This window comes from Nansenia antarctica, assembly GCF_963989245.1.
Source record: "Nansenia antarctica genome assembly, contig: SCAFFOLD_392, whole genome shotgun sequence".
Classification (NCBI taxonomy): Eukaryota; Metazoa; Chordata; class Actinopteri; order Argentiniformes; family Microstomatidae; genus Nansenia; species Nansenia antarctica.
In genome coordinates, this window is record NW_027662949.1 from 10001 (window position 1) to 32500 (window position 22500).

Below are 22500 nucleotides of genomic sequence, written 5' to 3' on the forward strand. Positions count from 1 at the left end.
AGGAGGGAGAGAGAGAAAACACACGACAGCGCAGAGAAACCGCTCTAGAACACACGCAAGCTCAGAGAGAGAGAGAAAGAGAGAGAGAGAGATAGAAAGAGAGATAGAAAGAGAGAGAGAGATACAGATAGAGAGAGAGAGAAAGAGAGAGAGAGAGGGAGGGAGGAAGGGAGGGAGGGAGGGTGGTAGTGACACACAAGGGGCAGCAGCAGACAGGGCAGGGTCTTCCTCTCTGGCAACACAGAAGACTGAAGCAGCTTTCTGGCCCCCCCGCTATGAGTCTCTGACTGAGGGGGAACCTGCCCCCCCCCCTCCCCTGGGCTCCCCCCCCCCTCCTGGTCTCTGGCTGAGGGGGAACCTGAGTCTCCCCCCCTGAGTCTCCCCCCCCCTCCCCTGGGCTCCCCCCCCCTCCTGGTCTCTGGCTGGGGGGGGGGGGGGGGAACAATGGCACCACTGTGTGTTCCCTCTGCAGCATCCTAACAGCTGGGAGATACTAGAGCTGCACACACACACACACACACACACACACACACACACTAAGCGCCTACCCCTCTCTCCCTCCTTAGGTAGGTTTCCCTTACTGTCTCCTGACCTCCCAAGTCCCTCCTGTGACTCTCCTCTCTCTCACTCTCCTCTCTCTCCTCTCTCTCACTCTCCTCTCTCTCACTCTCCTCTCTCTCACTCTCCTCTCTCTCTCTCTCCTTCTCTCACTCTCCATCTCTCTCTCACTCTCCTCTCTCTCACTCTCCTCTCTCTCACTCTCCTTCTCTCTCTCTCTCTCTCACTCTCCTCTCTCTCCTCTCTCTCCTCTCTCTCACTCTCCTTCTCTCACTCTCCTTCTCTCTCTCACTCTCCTTCTCTCTCTCACTCTCCTCTCTCTCACTCTCCTCTCTCTCACTCTCCTCTCTCTCACTCTCCTCTCTCTCACTCTCCTCTCTCACTCTCCTTCTCTCTCTCACTCTCCTCTCTCTCACTCTTCTTCTCTCACTATCCTTCTCTCTAACATCTGCTGTTGTTGGTCCCCCATCCTCCCCTACCTTACACACCTCTCTCCTCCTCTCTCCTCCTCTCCTCCTCCCCTACCTTACACACCTCTCTCCTCCTCTCCTCCTCCCCTACCTTACACACCTCTCTCCTCCTCTCCTCCTCTCCTCCTCTCCTCCTCTCCTCCTCCCCTACCTTACACACCTCTCTCCTCCTCTTTCCTCCTCTCCTCCCTTACACACCTCGCTCCTCCTCTCCTCCTCTCCTACCTTACACACCTCTCTCCTCCTCTCTCCTCCTCCCCTACCTTACACACCTCTCTCCTCCTCTCTCCTCCTCCCCTACCTTACACACCTCTCTCCTCCTCTCCTCCTCCCCTACCTTACACACCTCTCTCCTCCTCTCCTCCCCTACCTTACACACCTCTCTCCTCCTCTTTCCTACCTTACACACCTCGCTCCTCCTCTCCTCCTCTCTTTTTCAGCCAGGGGGATAAAAAAAGGAGGGATCCTCCTCGAGTGTGAGAAGGAGGAGAAGAAGAGCTGGCGGAGGGTCAGAGGAACGACGGCAGACGAGAAAGGTCAGAAAGCCTCAGTGGGAGTGGTGATGCCACTACTGCAACCCTCTAGGACCCTCTAGAACCCTCTAGAACCCTCTAGAACCCTCCAGAACCCTCCAGAACCCTCCAGAACCCTCTAGAACCCCCCAGAACACTCTAGAAACCCCCACAATCCTCCAGAACCCTCTAGAAACATCCAGCACCCTCTACAACCCTCCAGAACCCTCTAGAAACATCCAGCACCCTCTACCACCCTCCAGAACCCTCTAGAAACCTCCACAACCTTCTAGAAACCTCTATAACCTTCTAGAAACCTTCATAACCTTCTAGAAACCTCCACAACCTTCTAGAAACCTCCATAACCTTCTAGAAACCTCCACAACCTTCTAGAAACCTCCATAACCTTCTAGACACCTCCATAACCTTCTAGACACCTCCATAACCTTCTAGACACCTCCATAACCTTCTAGACACCTCCATAACCTTCTAGAAACCTCCATAACCTTCTAGACACCTCCATAACCTTCTAGAAACCTCCATAACCTTCTAGAAACCTCCACAACCTTCTAGAAACCTCCACAACCTTCTAGACACCTCCATAACCTTCTAGACACCTCCATAACCTTCTAGAAACCTCCACAACCTTCTAGACACCTCCATAACCTTCTAGACACCTCCATAACCTTCTAGACACCTCCATAACCTTCTAGACACCTCCATAACCTTCTAGACACCTCCATAACCTTCTAGACACCTCCATAACCTTCTAGAAACCTCCATAACCTTCTAGACACCTCCACAACCGTCTAGACACCTCCATAACCTTCTAGACACCTCCATAACCTTCTAGACACCTCCATAACCTTCTAGACACCTCCATAACCTTCTAGACACCTCCACAACCTTCTAGAAACCTCCATAACCTTCTAGACACCTCCATAACCTTCTAGACACCTCCATAACCTTCTAGAAACCTCCATAACCTTCTAGACACCTCCACAACCTTCTAGAAACCTCCACAACCTTCTAGAAACCTCCATAACCTTCTAGACACCTCCATAACCTTCTAGAAACCTCCATAACCTTCTAGACACCTTCATAACCTTCTAGAAACGTCCATAACCTTCTAGACACCTCCATAACCTTCTAGACACCTCCATAACCTTCTAGACACCTCCACAACCTTCTAGACACCTCCATAACCTTCTAGACACCTCCACAACCTTCTAGAAACCTCCACAACCTTCTAGAAACCTCCATAACCTTCTAGACACCTCCATAACCTTCTAGACACCTCCATAACCTTCTAGACACCTCCATAACCTTCTAGACACCTCCACAACCTTCTAGAAACCTCCATAACCTTCTAGAAACCTCCATAACCTTCTAGACACCTCCATAACCTTCTAGACACCTCCACAACCTTCTAGACACCTCCATAACCTTCTAGACACCTCCACAACCTTCTAGACACATCCATGACCTTCTAGAAACCTCCATAACCTTCTAGACACCTCCACAACCTTCTAGACACCTCCATAACCTTCTAGACACCTCCACAACCTTCTAGACACATCCATGACCTTCTAGAAACCTCCATAACCTTCTAGACACCTCCACAACCTTCTAGACACCTCCATAACCTTCTAGACACCTCCACAACCTTCTAGACACCTCCACAACCTTCTAGACACCTCCATAACCTTCTAGAAACCTCCATAACCTTCTAGACACCTCCACAACCTTCTAGACACCTCCATAACCTTCTAGACACCTCCATAACCTTCTAGACACCTCCATAACCTTCTAGACACCTCCATAACCTTCTAGACACCTCCATAACCTTCTAGAAACCTCTAGAAACCTCCATAACCTTCTAGAAACCTCTAGACACCTCCATAACCTTCTAGACACCTCCACAACCTTCTAGAAACCTCTAGAACCTTCTAGACACCTCCATAACCTTCTAGACACCTCCATAACCTTCTAGAAACCTCTAGACACCTCCATAACCTTATAGACACCTCCATAACCTTCTAGAAACCTCCATAACCTTCTAGAAACCTCCACAACCTTCTAGAAACCTCTAGAACCTTCTAGACACCTCCATAACCTTCTAGAAACCTCCATAACCTTCTAGACACCTCCATAACCTTCTAGACACCTCCACAACCTTCTAGAAACCTCCATAACCTTCTAGACACCTCCATAACCTTCTAGAAACCTCCACAACCTTCTAGACACCTCCATAACCTTCTAGAAACCTCCATAACCTTCTAGACACCTCCATAACCTTCTAGAAACCTCCATAACCTTCTAGAAACCTCCATAACCTTCTAGAAACCTCCATAACCTTCTAGAAACCTCCATAACCTTCTAGAAACCTCTATAACCTTCTAGACACCTCCATAACCTTCTAGAAACCTCCACAACCTTCTAGAAACCTCTAGAGATGCTCCGATCAGGGGTTTTGGTGCCGATCACCGATCACCGATCACTGGAATCAGTGATCTGCCGATCCGATATCACCGATCACTGATCACAGCGTCGAAAATGGCAATTGAAGCATTCTATTTATTGTGTAGCATTATTTATGTTTTTAATTATTCTTAACACCATTGACATTGTATATTAAGTATTCAAATGAAATTAGGAGATGAGAAAGTATCATGAATTGACGACCATCTGTTTTATTGAATTCACAACCACCTGTAGCTTACTTCAGGAAAAACAAATAAAATGTGAAAATAAAAATCATAATAAATAAAATGTACACTGTCACATCAAATGTGCAACATTCCACTCGAATGAGAGGAACTAGGGGCTCTTAGAGAACTTGCTTATACTGTAGCTTTCCTGAGGAACAATAAACATACCCAAACTAAACTGCAACATAAACAGGCTATAGCCAAATATAAAATACTGTTTCAAGTCAGTCAGTTTCAAGTCATATTTAGGAGGAGATAAGACAGCAAGTCAGCAATAATCAATAAAACAAAAAAACAAAACATTGCACCTAAGGAGATTTCAGACTCAAACCTTACTTCTGATTAAGCAGCATCACTGGCCGATTAGCCTTGAGAAATACAAGCATCTCAGCGTTTTTGGCACTCAGCCTGTTCCTCTTATCATCTAAAATATGTCCTGCTATGCTGAAAAGTTGCTCGCTATATACACTTGTGCAAGGTGCACAGAGGAAGACCTAAAACTCACGCGCTAATAGTTGTTGCTATGGGCCAAGTGACTTCCTGCTCGCGGGGTCACATGACGTCGCTGAACACTACCTACACTACGCTCGTGAAGTCGCGCTGGAACTCTGACCAGCACTCGTGGAACGCCTCTCGTCCAATCAAAGCACTCGGTCCCTTTATGACGTCGAGCCCAGTGTGCGCTTCGGCGCTCTCTGAGCGAATCGACGAACCACTACCTACACTACGCTCGTGAAGTCGCGCTGGAACTCTGACCAGCACTCGTGGAACGCCTCTCGTCCAATCAAAGCACTCGGTCCCTTTATGACGTCGAGCCCAGTGTGCGCTTCGGCGCTCTCTGAGCGAATCGACGAACGCAGCAAATGCCGTATGATATTCGTGGTATTGAAAGACCTTGCGTGCGTCCCTCCGCGAGGTATTTCTTTTGAGCAGACATTACAAACGGCATATTTGTTGTCTCTTTCCGACACTGTGTAATATTTCCAGACTGGCGACGCCATTTTGTAAACTGATCGGTCGTGTTTGATCGGCCGTTTTGAGAACTCCGATCAAAACCGATCAAGGCCATATCGGCCGATACCGATCGGCGCCGATCAGATCGGAGCATCACTAGAAACCTCCATAACCTTCTAGACACCTCCATAACCTTCTAGAAACCTCCATAACCTTCTAGAAACCTCTATAACCTTCTAGAAACCTCCATAACCTTCTAGAAACCTCCATAACCTTCTAGACACCTCCATAACCTTCTAGACACCTCCATAACCTTCTAGAAACCTCCATAACCTTCTAGAAACCTCCATAGCCTTCTAGACACCTCCATAACCTTCTAGAAACCTCCATAACCTTCTAGACACCTCCATAACCTTCTAGAAACCTCCATAACCTTCTAGACACCTCCATAACCTTCTAGAAACCTCCATAACCTTCTAGACACCTCCATAACCTTCTAGACACCTCCACGACCTTCTAGACACCTCCATAACCTTCTAGAAACCTCCATAGCCTTCTAGACACCTCCATAACCTTCTAGAAACCTCCATAACCTTCTAGACACCTCCATAACCTTCTAGAAACCTCCATAGCCTTCTAGACACCTCCATAACCTTCTAGACACCTCCATAACCTTCTAGAAACCTCCATAACCTTCTAGACACCTCCATAACCTTCTAGAAACCTCCATAACCTTCTAGAAACCTCCATAACTAGGGATGCTCCGATTTATCGGCCACCGATTTAAATCGGCCGATTTCACTCCAAATGACTCGATCGGTGATCTGCAAAAATGGCCGATCGCAAAAGCCGATCTTTTAAGTTATTTTATTGTGGGAAAACGTTATTTCTATGTTGCGATAACTTCTCAACAGGATTTTACAGGGTTCGTTCAAACTATCGTAATTCTTGAACTATATGTGCAATCGAAAAAAATCCAACAGTTTCTGAAAGCAGATTCGTTGCACTCTCTAACCATTTAGGGTTATTACGGTAGTTCACCCCCCAAAAATAATGCATTGACCTCAAAGCGTCATAGGAGCTGGAGAGTGATTTCAAGAGAAGCGGTATTTTTTTTATCATACAGCCCCAAACACAAACACGTCCTAAAACAAAAGTATTTACAAAAGCCTTACCAAACAGTAGTCTATGGCAAACGAGAATGGTGAATCCAATCCATAAAGTATTTAGTGATCGTTAAACTGTTGTTTATTATATTGAGTGGGTACTTTACAACAAAAAAACAACGAGTCGGTGAGTGGTGTAGTTCTAGGCTGCGTTCGTAAATTCGCTCTGGAAATCTGACCAGCAGTCATGGAATGCCTCTTGTCCAATCAAATTACTTGGTCCCTTTATGACGTTGAGCCCAGTGTGCCCTCCGGCGCTCTCAGAGCGATATTACGAACGCAGCCCTAGACTGTCTCGCGTCCCCCTTTACCTCGCTTCTACCATGCTGCTACGCTGCTTCTATAACATCAGGATCAGACACAGGGCGAGACTTTCAAAATAAACTTTTTTAATGGCTTCTGTGTGCTTTAGACTTGCGTAGAATCGATTTTATTTTTATTTAAAAAGTCAGACCGGAAAATGTATTATTGTCGCCAGACCCACTGCGTGGGAATACGACGCGTGCGGATGAGAGACAACATCAAAACTTGCACTTATTGCTCATGTGACATTGGTTAATGGACGAGCATTCTAATAAAAATAAATTTACAACGTTAAGCTGCGCCCAAAACCTGATATGTTGCCATGTGAAATGATAAGACAAGAGGCCACGATACGATAATCGCCGCAGGAGGCGATTCGACTGTAGGCATGTGAAGTTAGAATTTCTTCAAACTTGAAGTGGTAGCAACGGTGTGTGTGTTTTAGTAAATATAGCGTGTGTGTGTGTGTGTGTGGCCCTCCTGTGAGAGGTGTGTGTGTACATGTGAGAGGTGTGTGTGTGTGTGTGTGCCATATCTCAGTATGTAGGCTATGCAGTGTAAGTAAGTGTGTGAGTTTATTCTGTTATTTATGCTATTATATCTAGTATTGTGTTGAGAAGCAATGGAAATGAATCAAGAATTGATAAAGTAGGCTAACTTACATTATCATTGTTCTATATGTAACAGAACAGATCACCCAGCATTGCTAATGAAAAGAATCAATGAATGTGAGTCTAATACCAATACTTGCTCAATAGGTCTTAAAATCTATTAAAAGTGTTCATATAAAGGTCTTAAATGTAACTTGTTGAAACCTGCAGGAACCCGCATAATTAATTTAGGAACAGGTTGCTTGCTTACATTAATTATGCGGGTGTTACGGTCAGGGCCATCGCTACTTACACACGCATCATTGTTAGACCACTGTTAATGATAGAGCTAACCATCTACGGACAAAACCCCTGCGTATGTAAACCATGAAGGCCACGTTTATGATGTCTTTTATACAGCCATATCGACTGACTTGGGTCTGTGTTTGCTTGGTGCCTAATGGATCAAGACTTTTGTCTAAAAAGCAAAATATATGTAGGCTATTATCCAGTCAGTAGGCCTACAGTTATGTATTTAAAAAAAGATTGGTATCGGTATCGGTATCGGTAGATCTTGAGGGAAAAAATCGGTGATCGGTATCGGCCCCAAAAATCCAGATCGGAGCATCCCTATCCATAACCTTCTAGAAACCTCCACAACCTTCTAGAAACCTCCATAACCTTCTAGACACCTCCATAACCTTCTAGACACCTCCATAACCTTCTAGACACCTCCACAACCTTCTAGAAACATCCATAACCTTCTAGAAACCTCCATAACCTTCTAGAAACCTCCACAACCTTCTAGACACCTCCATAACCTTCTAGAAACCTCCACAACCTTCTAGACACCTCCATAACCTTCTAGACACCTCCATAACCTTCTAGACACCTCCACAACCTTCTAGACACCTCCATAACCTTCTAGACACCTCCATAACCTTCTAGAAACCTCCACAACCTTCTAGACACCTCCACAACCTTCTAGAAACCTCCATAACCTTCTAGACACCTCCAGAAACAGTTTCTGTAATAAGGACAACGGCAGACCTGTGTGTGTGTGGGGGGGGGGGGGGGGAGATTCTCCTCACAGCCATGAATTAACAACAACCTTGCCACAGAAGACACAGGACAGGCCTTCTGTCCTCTTCTATTTAAGGAACAGAAGATGAGGAGAGGAGGAGGGAGAGAGGAGGTAAATGGACTGCACTTATATACAGTAGCTATGCCTTTATCCAAAGCGCTTTACAACGGCCTCTTATTCACCCGTACACATTCACACACCAATGGCGGCCAAGCTACCATGCAAGGCGCCGGCACGCTCACTGGGAGCAATTTTGGGGTTCAGTGTCTTGCCCAAGGACACCTCGACATGTGGCCAGCCGGGGCTCGAACCGCCGATCTTCATCTCCATCCTGCGCCACAGCTGCCCAGGAGGTATCAGAGGCTAGGCCTTGAGGGACAGCAGCGGTTACACAACGCACAGAAGACACTGGTAGCATTAGCCACCTCCCCCTCTCCTCCTCCTCCTCCTCCTCTCCGCCTCCTCCTCTCTTCCTCCTCTCCTCCTCCTCCCCCTCTCCTCCTCCTCCTCCCCTCCTTCTCCTCTCCCTCTTCCTCTACTCCTCTCTTCCTCCTCCTCCTCTACCCCTCTCCTCCTCCCCCTCTCCTCCTCCTCCCCCTCCTCCTCCTCCTCCTCCCCCTCTCCTCCTCCTCCTCCTCTCCCCCTCCCCCTCTCCTCCTCTCCTCCTCTCCTCCTCCTCCACCTCCTCCCCCTCTCCTCCTACTCCTCCTACTCCTCCTCTCCTCCTCCTCCACCTCCTCCACCTCCTCCTCCTCCCCCTCTCATCCACCTCCTCCTCCTCCCCCTCTCCTCCTCTCCTCCACCTCCTCCTCTGGTGTGATAGGACCTTCTCCTCTGGTCCTGGTCCAGTAGATGATACGTTGTGGGGTAAAGTGAGAGATAACACAAAACAAAAAACTCTGAGATTCGGTCCAACCCACTTGTCAGATTAAGTGCTCACTTCAAAGATGTTGTAACTTGGAGCGCTTTTAACAGCGGTTTGGTACGTGGCCATGTGGGCCGCGGCTAGCTAATGTGTGTGTGTGTGTGTGTGTGTGTGTGTTGTTGTTGTTGTTGCTGTTGTGCGTGGGTTGAATTCAAGCGTCCATTGCTTTAAACAATGTTTGTGCGTGTTTGTGCGTGTGTGTGTGTGTGTGTGTGTCCGTGCGATTGTGTGTGTGTGTGTGTGTCCGTGCGATTGTGTGTGTGTGTGTGTGTGTGAGTGTGTGTGTGTATACGACATTATATCCCATAATGTCTCCTATGTGTAGGAAATGTATATATGTGTATGTGTGTAGCCTATATATCTTTTTTATTTTATTTTATTAAATTTGTGACGCTTTTAATCCAGCTTTTTTAAGCGACTTACAATTACGAATTACAGGGACATTCTCCCTGGAGTAACTGAGGACTGAGTGTCTTACTCAAGGGCTGAACACTAGTAGTGGTGTGGTTTCAGGCGGGATTTTGAACTCAAAACCTTCCGATCGACAGTCCAACTCACTATCCACTAGACCACCACTGGATCGGAAGGTTGTGAGTTCAAATCCCGCCTGAAACCACACCACTACTAGTGTGCCCTTGAGTAAGGCACTTAGCCCTCAGTTACTCCAGGGGGAATGTCCCTGTAATTCGTAATTGTAAATCGCTTTGGATTAAAAGCGTCTGCTAAATGGCAAAATTATAATTATTATGTCTCATAATGTCTCCTATATGATGACATATGTCATAATATCTCCTGTATCTCTCATAATATCTCCTATGAAATGTATATGTGTATGTGTATATATGTGTGTATATATGTGTGTATGTGTGTGTGTGTGTATGTGTATATATGTGTGTATGTGTATATATGTGTGTACGTGTATATATGTGTGTATGTGTATATATGTGTGTATGTGTATATATGTGTGTATGTGTATGTGTATATATGTGTGTATGTGTGTATGTGTGTATGTGTGTATGTCCCCCCCCTCCATGTGTGGCAAGCTACCATGCAAGGCGCCGGCCCGCTCACTGGGAGCAATTTGGGGTTCAGTGTCTTGCCCAAGGACACTTCGACATGCGGCCAGGCCGGGGCTCGAACCGCCGATCTGCCGACCCTGCGATCATTAGACGTCAGCTCTACCTCCTGAGACACAGCCTCTACCTCCTGAGACACAGCAGCTCTACCTCCACCAGCCTCTACCTCCTGAGACACAGCCTCTACCTCCTGAGACACAGCAGCTCTACCTCCACCAGCCTCTACCTCCTGAGACACAGCCTCTACCTCCTGAAACACAGCCTCTACCTCCTGAGACACAGCCGCCCCACCCACACACCCACACACACCCACACACACAGCAAGACAACCCACTTCAAACCTGCTAGACATCTAACACTGTTATGATGTCATGATGGGCCTAACAGTTAAAACCACCCTAGTGTGATTCGCTTATCATGACTGTATGTAATCCTATTTGGGGGCTAAGATATGAAACGAAAAGGAAATCGTTACAAAGAAGTCTCTCAATGGGGGCTCTCTTCAACAATACGGGGGGGGGGGAAATTGGGAGAAATAATATCACATAACCCGTGTGTGTGTGTGTGTGTGTGTGTGTGTGTGTGTGTGTGTGTGTGTGTGTGAGTGTGTGTGCACCGCTGTGCACCGTATCGCCTTAGAAGAGCTTTTCCAAATTCCAATAACATTGATTTTGCGATAATGAAATGAGCGGCCTGCTGAGCTATGAGCTAGCCGCTATACTCTCTACCAGGGCTACACGTAGCCTAGCTGCTACACTTTACCAGGGCTACACGTAGCCTAGCTGTCTGCCTAGAGAGAGGTAGAGAGAGAGGTAGAGAGAGGTGGAGAGAGAGGTAGAGAGAGAGGTAGAGAGAGGTAGAGAGAGGTAGAGAGAGGTAGAGAGAGAGGTAGATAGAGAGGTAGAGAGAGAGGTAGAGAGAGAGGTAGAAAGAGGTGGAGAGAGAGAGGTAGAGAGATAGAGAGAGAGGTAGAGAGGGAGAGAGAGAGGGACAGAGAGAGGGAGAGAAAGGTAGAGAGAGAGGAGGAGAGAGAGGTAGAGAGAGGTAGAGAGATAGAGAGAGAGGTAAAGAGAGAGGGAGAGAAAGGTAGAGAGAGAGGAGGAGAGAGAGGTAGATACTAGAGGTGGAGAGAGAGGTAGAGAGAGAGGAGGAGAGAGAGGAGGAGAGAGAGGTAGAGAGAGGTGGAGAGAGATGTAGAGAGGTAGAGAGAGAGGTAGAGAGAGAGGGAGAGAGAGGTAGAGAGAGAGGTAGAGAGAGGTAGAGAGAGAGACAAAGAGAGAGACAAAGAGAGAGAGGTAGAGGTAGAGAGAGGTAGAGAGAGAGGAGGAGAGAGGTAGAGAGAGAGAGAGGTAGAGAGAGAGGTAGAAAGAGGTGGAGAGAGAGAGAGGTAGAGAGATAGAGAGAGAGACAAAGAGAGAGAGGAGGAGAGAGGTGGAGAGAGGTAGAGAGAGAGACAAAGAGAGAGAGGTGGAGAGAGGTAGAGAGAGAGAGGGAGAGAGAGAGAGAGGCAGTGATGGATGGGGGAGCATTGGTTTGATTGACGGCGCACGTTTTCACTGATACAGGAAGGACCCCTCCTCATCATTCATCTCCTCCTCTCCTCATCACCCCTGACAGGCGCGTGAGAACTGCCACGGTGATGGATAATCCCAAGACAAGAGAGTAGCTAACTGAAGGTTGAAATGATATCTGGTACAATAATGTCCTCAATTCCCCCTTTTCCTATAATAACACTCCTTGATTCCCCTTTCCTTCCTAACACCACTGACCGTTAAAGACCAACCGATGTTGTCTGTTCTTCTGCCACTGCTATCACCACGCATGAAGGGGCTATTACACAACAACACTGTAGGCTGCTGAACCGAATCGTCCAGAGGTCTACGGTACACGGTGTGAATACAGCGGGCCTGGTCTAACAGATAATTTACGGTTCAGATAAACGCGTCTTGGGAATTGGAAATGATGATTTCCACTCGCAGAGAGGAGATGAGAGGATCCCCATCAGGAACGATGGGTCGACAAAATCACCTTCAATGACATCGAATGGAGGCTTTTTTTAGATCGACTTCAGATCGAAGTCAATGTGTTCTCCTTCTGCCGTGGGAACACATCACTGCCGTGCCTGGCTGCGTCTCGTCTCTCCTCTCGTCGGTGTGGTGGGCTGCCCTTGGTTTGATGATGATGATGATGATGATGATGATGATGATGATAATAATAATAATAATAATAATAATAACAATAACCTTTATGTGTAGCACTGATACACCCTTACCAGCAACCGCCACACTAAAGAACAACATTATTGTACTATTAAACATGGGAAGTGTTCGTTGTTTGGTCCACACTGTCATCCGAGAAAAAAGGCTTTGACTGGCCGATATCTCTCCTGTCCTCCCTGTCAGAACAGCCTATGTGTCCAGCCCCATCCCGTCCGATGGAAGGTGGATGTGGTGTGATGGGAGATCCACCATGCCGCCTCACTGCCCACCAGATGTGAAACCCTGATCCCCTTCTCCTCCTCACAACAGTAGCCTAAACACCCCGGTCACCCCCCCCCCCACACACACACACACACACACACCTGTCACCTATGTGCAAAGGTTAACACAGTGATGGCTGGGGAGTATTGTGTTACACACACACGCCAGCTCTGTCTTGGACTAACATTTGCGCACACAGAGACAGACAGACAGACAGGACAGCTCCTGTTTAGAAACCACACATACACACACGCACACACACACACACGCACACGCACGCACACACACACACACACACACACACACACACACACACACACACACACACACACACACACAGCTGAAGGGAACAAAACAAGAAGCAGATTGGAGGAGTAGTGTGCGTTGCAATAACGCATGATCAGATGCATCCATGCACACACGTCACGTCATGCATGCATTAACGTTGCATCCATACCTTTAAACGTGTCTGTTCAATTCCTCCAGCGGTATTCATACGTGTTCATCTCTCCTGGACTCCAGAGCTCAGCGCTGTGTTCTCAGATGTCCAGCTGATGGCAGGGGAGATATCTCATGCTGGGGTAACAATGAATCCCGTTATATTAGACAGAGAGAGAGAGGTGGAGACAGACAGAGAGAGAAGGTTCCTCCTCCAGGAAAAAGGGATCAGATCTCCTGCCCCGGGTGGGTAGAAACACTGGAAGACGCACCGATCGAGCTAGTTATGGATTCTCAATCATCCGAACATTTCTATTCCACACGTTTTAAGGGAGCTTTTATGTGCACACCGCAGAGCAGATGTGATAAGGTTGATCTCCCAGGCGAACGCACCTCCGGAGAGGGCTGAGATGTGAGATGGTACGCACCGCTTTTCTATTGTTGGAAGAGATCCTCCACGCACACGCACGCAACACACGCACGACGGACTGACCCCCCTACACTCGGGGGTGTAGTTGGTAGATTCACTCCGAGAGCGCCGGAGCACACGCTAGGGCTCGACGTCATAAAGGGTACAAGCGATTTGATTGGATAGAGAGGCGTTCCGTGAGTGCTGATCAGATTTCCAGAGCTGTTTTTACGAACGCGGCCATCGTGATGCACAGCGTTACCGATTGGCCACTTTCCTCCTAACCACGCCCTACTGGGTCTGTGCCAGCCAATCCCTGGGAAGGAGGGAGGGGCGGGGCTGTGCGATGACGCCACTAGCCCTACTGTACCGCAAATTGATTCATCTTTTTTTTTTCCATCACGTAAAGCCCCTGTTGTATGAAATGTGCTAAAAACAAATAAACTCTTGTTCATATCTTGCATAACTTGATATCACAGTCACATTCATAACATGACATCATCGTGTTATCTTTTGCGAAGCTTATTACATGATAATACCATGTAGCTCAGTCCTGTGGTTGTTGTGGTTATCTAATATATATATATATATATTGTTGGTCATATTTTTTCTCTGTGTACCACATGTACAAAAGAATAGATTTGGTGAGGCTGCATTCTCATGTTATGCTCCAGATTGTGTCTCACTGACAGTTTACATTAGGGATGCAACCTCAGCACATATGTTCAAGTCAAGACTAAAAACACATCTTTTTAATATTGCCTTTAAATTACTAAATGATTAAATGAGGATTATATAATGACTGGAGCACTTTGAGCTGCAACGTTTGAAGGAATTGCAGGGCTATACAAATAAAAACGTATTATATTATATTATTATTATTATTATTATTATTATTACATATGCTAATCAATTTGCTCCAGCACTACCATCGATTACATGTTGGCCAATCGTGGTTTAGCTTTTTTTTGACAGCGATGATAAAAGCAACCATCCTGAATGGTTGATCAGATGTTATACAAAAAGGTTTTTGTTCGTTTCAGACTTCTCACGTATCTATAACGATTCGTAAATAAACTGTGCTATTTGGAATAATATCATATCATATGAATTCATCACACTACAAAATGTTAAACCAACGCGTGTAACGACACTGTGACGTCACTCTTCTTTCTTTCAGGTTTGAGGACATTTCCGTTCAAGGTTGCCAGATTGGGCGTGATCCCGCCAAATGGGATAGTTTCGATCACACTGGGCCGGGGAAAAAAAGCATTTGGGCGGGTTGGGCTGGATAAATAGCAGTTAGGCGGTATCAAACATGAAAGAGAATTAGAAATAGCAATTTTCTGACAATAATTGGGTTTTGGGCTGGTTGGTTTTTGGGTGGATTTAGCCGCGGTTTATAGACTGTGGGCTGTTAGGCTGTTAGGCTGGAAATTGTCAACCCCCCATCTGGCAACCCTGTCCCTGTCCCTGTCCCCTCCCTCCCTCCGTACGTACACGTGAGAAACGTGAAACGCACAACATCCAACATGGCCGCCGCCGGAGGATCCCTCGTCTCGTACGGGAGCGAATCTGATTCCGACAACGAGACCGAATCTAAAGCCTCGAGTCCCGGGAAGGTAGAGGAGGTAGACCCCGACGCCCTGGCCCATCTGCTGCCTCTGAAACACGGGAACACCACGAGGATGGTAACCATGTCTCTGGACTCCGCTCCCGAGGTGGCTGTGAAGGTAAGACCCGCTGCAGCTAAGCTAACGTTGGCCAGTCTGGGTGATTCCACTGTAGTCTCGCGAGATTTAGCAGAATAAAGGCTGGCAGTCCTGCTAAATCCAGGTTTATTCTGCTAAATCTCGCGAGACTACAGTCGACTCATCCAGCCTTAGCAGACCTGCTGCAGCTAAGCTAACTTAGCCAGGCTAGCGGTCCAAACTTGTACGTGCTGGCGGGAAGAACGCATAACTGTTAGTATTATAGTAGTCTAGTAGTGATGTTTTAGTTTTCTGTCAACGAGAGAACACATAGCTAGTAGCTAGCTACGACAGCTGCCCGGGACACGATTAACGTACTTTTAACGTAGTTTCATATTCCATCAACGTCGCTAAAGGGAAAAATCCAGGTTTATTCTGCTAAATCTCGCGAGACTACAGTCGACTCATCCAGCCTTAGTTTTGATAACTCTCGCGAGACTTCAAAAAACATCAACAATAAGGCTGGATTTTATTCCCTTTAAGCGATATCGGATCGATATTGGAATATCCTCCCGTTCACAGGGGTGCAAACTTGTCACCTTTCTGCTAAATTAGCCGTTTTTATCTCAAAATATGTCATTCATGTGAGACCTAATATTTCTAGATCTGCAAAAAAAATATTTTGGGTGTGGGGTCTAAAGGCCGGTTTAGGCTTCTGCGTCGAATTTACGTGCGTAGCTTACGTAAATTCTTACGTAGGTCTCGCAATTTACACTTCTGCGTAGACCGCGCTGCAATTACACCGTCACATCGCTAGGTGGCAGTGTGTTTTCAGCCCCTGTGCTGTGCCTCTTCCGGTTAGGAACTCAACGGAGCTCAAAGCTCTAAGCGGCATAATAGCGATCTTTTTGTTGTTATGTTGTTGTAAATAAAAGTTCTATGATGCATTGAAATGACATTAAACTAAGATAATACGATGGTTATCATAATTTTTCAAATCTTTATTAATAAGTAATTACAGAAAAGGTGAATGACATTTCTGTCATGACTTCCGCATTTTGGGCGACGAGAGAGTCGGAATCTTGTCTGAATCATGTGCTACCAAGCGGACCAATCACAGAGCTTACGGTTACGTGCGCTCTGACGCGTGGATAGATTTTTTGAGAGGAGCACGTCCAGGCTACGCACGTCCACGCGGGACTACGTAAGCTTACGCGTAGCCTACGGCGTCGACTTTACGCAGAAGCCTAAACCGGCCTTAAGTCTCCTCCAAGTCACACCAGTGGCGGGCGGTGCATTTCACACCTAGGCCTTCAGTGATGTCCGACACATTCCTACCTGAATTATTCTACCTCTTAATACCATCGTTATGACGCCATGGCTCTAGAAACTAGACAGAAACACAGTATAACCGGGCGTTGCATCACCTTAACATAGTCAGACAAGTACAACAGAGTTATATTAATATTTCCGAAGCATTTTTAATCAATAAATCCGCATTTACAATGAAGAGTGTTAAACTAACATCTTTAAGATCGCTACATTACCCACGTCTGTCGTCTCGTCCACCATAATAGCGACAAAGGGTGCCTTTTTAATCTCCATTTTGATCTCTTCTTCCATCACTTCAGCAATAGCAAAAATCAGGTCGTTTTGTATTTTGCCTGACGTCCCAGTAAACACTTTGTTTGTGGACAGGTGGTAATGTAAATCTGGGTTGTTTTCAGCCAGAAAAGAAAGAAGCTCAACGTAGTTTCCTCTGTTTGTGGACTTGGCGCTTTCATTGTGTCCCCTAAATGAAAGTTATTGTTTACCCAAAAACAGGACACAATCGATCAGTATTATCGATCAGTCAACGAAAGCTTTCGTTGTGAGGCTCCGTTTCCCTGCGCACTTTCAAAAGTTTCACATCTACCGGCATAGTTCCGCATCTCAATAGTGAATATCAATAGTGCGTATCAATAGTGCGTAGCAATAGTGCGTATCCAATCAAAAGACGTGCTGGGCCCCGCGGTGGTGTAGCGGTCTAAGCACTGGCCGCTAGTGCATGCTGCCCACCGGGGCCGGGGTTCGTATCCCGGCTCGCCAGATCCAGATATGGCCGAGGCACACGGGAAGCGGCATATTGGCCGGCCGCTTCCGAGGGGGGTATAGTTGTATAGTAGTTCTGGACTAGGATCCGTCGCGCAACACCGCCCCCGTCTGGTGTCGGAGTAACGGTACTGGGCTCGAGGAGCCAGTCAGCCTAGTCTGCCTGGCGGCCTCCTCTGGGACTGCCGACCACGGGGTCGTGCGGCGGATCCTTCGCAATAGGCAGGGGATAATTGGATGCTAAGTTGGGTTAAATTGGCTACCAAATTGGGTGAAAAGGGGATAAAATCTGAAAAACAAATTTATAAAAAAAAAAAAGACGTGCTGGGTGCTGACATCATTGAGCCTTACAGCAGGCGCCGTTGTTGCTTATGCTCGCATCTACGTAGGTTTACTAGGAACGCCACATGTTTTCTCGTTCCAACGTTAAGTTACAGGTCGAATCCGCAGCACCGTTTAATGTGAAGGCGGGCAGATTTTTGAGCCCCCTAGCAACACATTTTGATTGGATAAAAGCTCTAACATAAAGGCCAGCCCTCCAAATCTCAATCGGAGACTGGAAGCAGCGCAACCAAGAGGAAAGCTATGAAATGAAGAGAATAGACTATGGGGAATCATTAATACATATTTGTGGAAAATATATATTAAAATAAAATGTATATTCTGATGATGTTTAGGCCAGCAGAGAAGGCCTTGCTGGCCCTGACGGCACACCACTGAGTCACATGATGCACGAGCTAACTAATCTTCCTGTCTGCTAAACTCCGCTGCTGTTTAAATAACTTTTAGCTTCAGGGAGCAGCTAGGTACACTTGCAGACAGCATAGAGAAACACAGTCACAGTAAACTGTTTTCGAAGTAATTCTGCAGGTGTTAAGGTCAGGGCTGCCGCTACTAACTGCCGTTAGACCACCATTAGTGCTAGCGGTATCCCCCCCTAAGGTTAGCCGCCCCCCCAAAAATGGGTCACCTTTTTGGGCCATCACCAGTTTGCACCCCTGCGTTCATAGCATGTCTTTGAAAGCTAATGTGGTCACTGTCCTTCCCCGTTCAACAGGAGGCTGTGGAGACAGGCTCGCACCTCGACCCCTCCCTCAAAGAAGTGACCTACAACCCCACGTACGAGACCCTGTTCGCCCCGGAGGTAAAGTACCCACACACGAGAAGACCTGTAAAACTACAACACCCAACCGTGTTCATCTGCTAGTACAACTTCTCTAGTCTAACTGTTACATGTTCCTTTGTTCTATCATCCCTCCTCCCCCTCCTAGTTTGGTCCTATCAACCCTTACAAGAGCCAGCAGATGGCGGCCCCCAGGAACATGCTGTCTGGCTACACGGAGCCCGCCCACGTCAACGACTTCATGTTCGAACAGCAGCGGAGGACCTTCTCTACCTTCGGTAAGACGTTTGTTTCACCTCGTAGTGTGTTATAAGTCTGCCCCGTCTGCTCACCTCCACTCCCCCCCCCGTGACCACGCCTAACCCTGTCCTCCAAAACCTCCCCTGGCTCCCGGTCAAACACAGGATCCACTTCAGAATCCTACTCACCACTTTACAAAGCCATCAACAACCTGGCTCCTCCTCCCTCCTACCTTGCCGACCTCGTCCCCCTCCACACCCCCCCTCCCGTTGCCTCAGGTCTGACGACCAAACCACCCTCCAGACCACCAGGACCGAGCTCCGGACCTGGGGTGATGGGGCCTTTTCAGCCGCAGGCCCGTCCCTCTGGAACGCCCTCCCCAACCACATCAGACAGGCCAACACCCTCCCGACATTTAAACAACAGGCCCTCAAAACCCACCTCTTCAAGCTTGCCTTCACCAGTTAACCCTCTCCCCCTCCCCTTCCCATGTGTCCCCAGCACTACCTTCATTAGGCCCCTAAACTTTCTTTTATTTATTTTTTGTTTCTTTTTATTATTACTACTCGATCTCTTCAGTTTCTAAAGCGTCTTTGAGTGTCTAGAAAAGCGGTATAGAAGTCTAATGTATTATTATTATTATTATTATATTATGATTATGATTATTATTATAATTATTATTATTATTAGTGTGAGAGAGAGGTCGATCACGCTTTGACTGTAAGGTGGGTGACGTAGATATTCACGAGACACAACGCAGCCACAACATAGCAAAAACAGAGGAACTTGAAGCTATGCTGTACTTTTCCGTCGGCATTTGGTTAATTATGAACCGCAACTTAACTGGATTTAACTAGAAGTCCTTCGCTAGGTACTGTTGTACAAGCCTGTTGTGGTATTTTAAAAATGGCGGTTAGCGGTGAACTGGAATATGAACCTGGGGACAACGTTATTGTGACGATTTCCATTGACCAGTCAACGGTCTGCAGCGTCACATCGTAGCACGGAGGATAGTACCTCTCGCTCCGAGTCAGGAAGGGAGGGAGGGAGGGAGGGAGGGGGAGAGAGGGAAGGGTAGCTAACATCAGTACGGTACTACGGCCCGGTTGGCAGTGGAGAAAGCAGAACAAAGCGGGAGCACAGGTTCTGGTACGGTACGGCACGGTAGTGGAGAAGCGCCATAAGGGAGTCATTCCAAGTGTTAGGTGTGCCGGGGGGGGCCGCAGACCCCTTATTCACCCCCTCCCCCTCTGCTTGCAGGCTACGCCCTGGACCCCTCAGTGGACACCAGCCAAATCTCCAACACCAGCTACATCGGCGCCATCGACGAGGCCGAGAGAACGAAAGGTAGGCTAACACTTCTACACTTCTACACTTCTACACTTCTACACTTCTGCTCATTGGTCGGTTTGTCTTGTGGTACATTGTAAAGAAAAGAAAAAAGAAGACCACTCGGTTATGGAGTTAGAAACATTTGAGGTACAAAGCCAGCTATTATTATTGACGCCATGACGCTAGTATATACAGCTATTGTTGATTGTTGATTGTATATACAGCTATTGTTGATTGTTGATTGTATATACAGCTATTGTTGATTGTTGATTGTATATCCTGCTTATTATATTGTTGATTTTGTATTTCTGCTGCAATGCCAATGTCTAATTGAACCTGTACCCTAGAATTTGACTCCTTGTATCCGTACATCGATGTAATAAAATATATTCTGATTCAGATTCTGACAAAGTCAATAATTAAGATTAAAAAGTAGTGAGAAGCAGCGTTTCACCTTCCTCTCCCTCTCCTTTCCTCTCCCCCTCCTCTCCTCTCCCCCTCCCTCTCCTCTCTCCCTCCCCCTCCTCTCCCTCTCCCCCTCCCTCTCCTCTCCCCCTCCCTCCTCTCCCCCTCCCTCTCCCCCTCCCTCTCCTCTCCCTCTCCTCTCCCCCTCCCTCTCCTCTCCCCCTCCCTCTCCCTCCCACTCCTCCCTCTCTCAGGACTGACCGTGTTTGAGGTCGGCCCAAAGAAGACGGACAAGAGGAAGAAGGTGAAGGGGGGGGAGGCGTCTGATATCGACAACTACCTGGGACCCTGGGCCAAGTTTGAGGACGAGAGCGACGGGGCCAAACCCACAGAGGTGAGACATGGGCGTCTCCAGGCTTTAGACTGGGTCTATCTCTGTGTTAGGGCTTTCACACCGGCAAAGAACCGTGCCGGTTCGCGTTCGCGTTCGGAAACCTCCGAACCTTGGTGCTGTCTGGCGAACGAGCCCGTGTTCATACCAGTGTAACCTGAACCATCCGCGTCATCAACGCTGGGTGATGAAGGGGCGGGATAAACAAACATTTCACAACTAGATGGCGGCTACTTCACTGGAAAAGAGGATAATATCTTCCACTACAGTATCTGAAATAAACACTATTTTCTGTGAAACAAAACAAAAGACACTTTCTATATGCGTTCTTTTACTAATCAGCTGCTCCGTTACTGGAATAGAAATGGCTTACGAAATTCGCGTTCGCGCATGTCCGCGCGCGTGTGCGTGTGTGTGTGTTTGCTGAGCATGTGAGGAAGATAAAGAGAATAATGACACTTTTGATATTGTTTTTGATCACTAATGATTAGATATGGATTAGATTAGATTTTGTCTACTTCCTCCTTGCTGGTCTCTGCAGCCTAGAATATGACACACCCACTGACGACGTGACTGTTCTACGTTTTGGTTCGCGCTTGAGAACCACTATTTTTTGGTGCCCGCTGCGAACCAACTTTTCAGGTTCCGAACCAATTGAGCTTCGGTCTGAACGCTCCGGCCGGTTCCAGACTTGGTTTGCGAACGCGAACCGGCACGGTTCTTTGCCGGTGTGAAAGCCCTACGTGTGTACCAGTCTTTAGACTGGGTCAATCTCTGTGTGTGTGTGTACCAGCCTTTAGACTGGGTCTATCTCTATGTGTGTGTAGCAGGCTTTAGACTGGGTCTATCTATGCGTGTGTGTACCAGTCTTTAGACTGGGTCTATCTCTGTGTGTGTGTGTACCAGCCTTTAGACTGGGTCTATCTCTATGTGTGCGTAGCAGGCTTTAGACTGGGTCTATCTATGTGTGTGTGTACCAGTCTTTAGACTGGGTCTATCTCTCTGTGTGTGTGTGTGTGTACCAGCCTTTAGACTGGGTCTATCTCTGTGTGTGTGTACCAGCCTTTAGACTGGGTCTACAGTGTTTCCTCCAGGAATTTTTAGAATGGTGGCGGATGGCCGCGACCGCGCGCGCAACGTGCGCGCTTTTTTTTCGCGTGCACGCGCGCTCAAAACAACGATCTTTTTTTTTCTTTCTAATCACAGCCAAAACTAGAGGATGGCCAAAAAAATAAATAAATGAATATACAGAATATAAACTTGTGACTGACAGTCACATACACACACACAAAGATCATCAGCTATAATATAATACGAAGTAGGCCTACATGAGCACAAAAGCGGCTAACGTTACTGATTAACTGTTTACTGTAGTGCAGAGAGATGGTAGTCGTAGGCGGCGTATCAAATGACAAAGCTAAACGTTTAATGAAGGACATGAACGATTGTCAACAACACACTTAAGCAGTAAATAGAACAGTCTAAACAACTTGGGTACTACGGACGGAACAATAGTCTCAACCTATAGTTCCGTGCGTGAATTATGTCAAC

General features: G+C 47.2%; 1 protein-coding gene across 1 annotated transcript in view; it reads left to right on the top strand.

Annotated features, from left to right (window-relative positions):
- Positions 1–15208: 15208 nt before the first annotated feature.
- The window catches only part of cdc40 (cell division cycle 40 homolog), a gene marked incomplete at both ends in the record, with an annotated part of 20468 nt that continues 13176 nt past the window's right edge, over positions 15209–22500 (top strand). The window contains 5 exons of the mRNA XM_080550908.1: positions 15209–15409; positions 18516–18602; positions 18730–18859; positions 20082–20168; positions 20813–20952. Of these exons, the coding sequence (XP_080407034.1) occupies positions 15209–15409; positions 18516–18602; positions 18730–18859; positions 20082–20168; positions 20813–20952 (645 nt within the window). The remainder of the gene's footprint in view (positions 15410–18515; positions 18603–18729; positions 18860–20081; positions 20169–20812; positions 20953–22500) is intronic.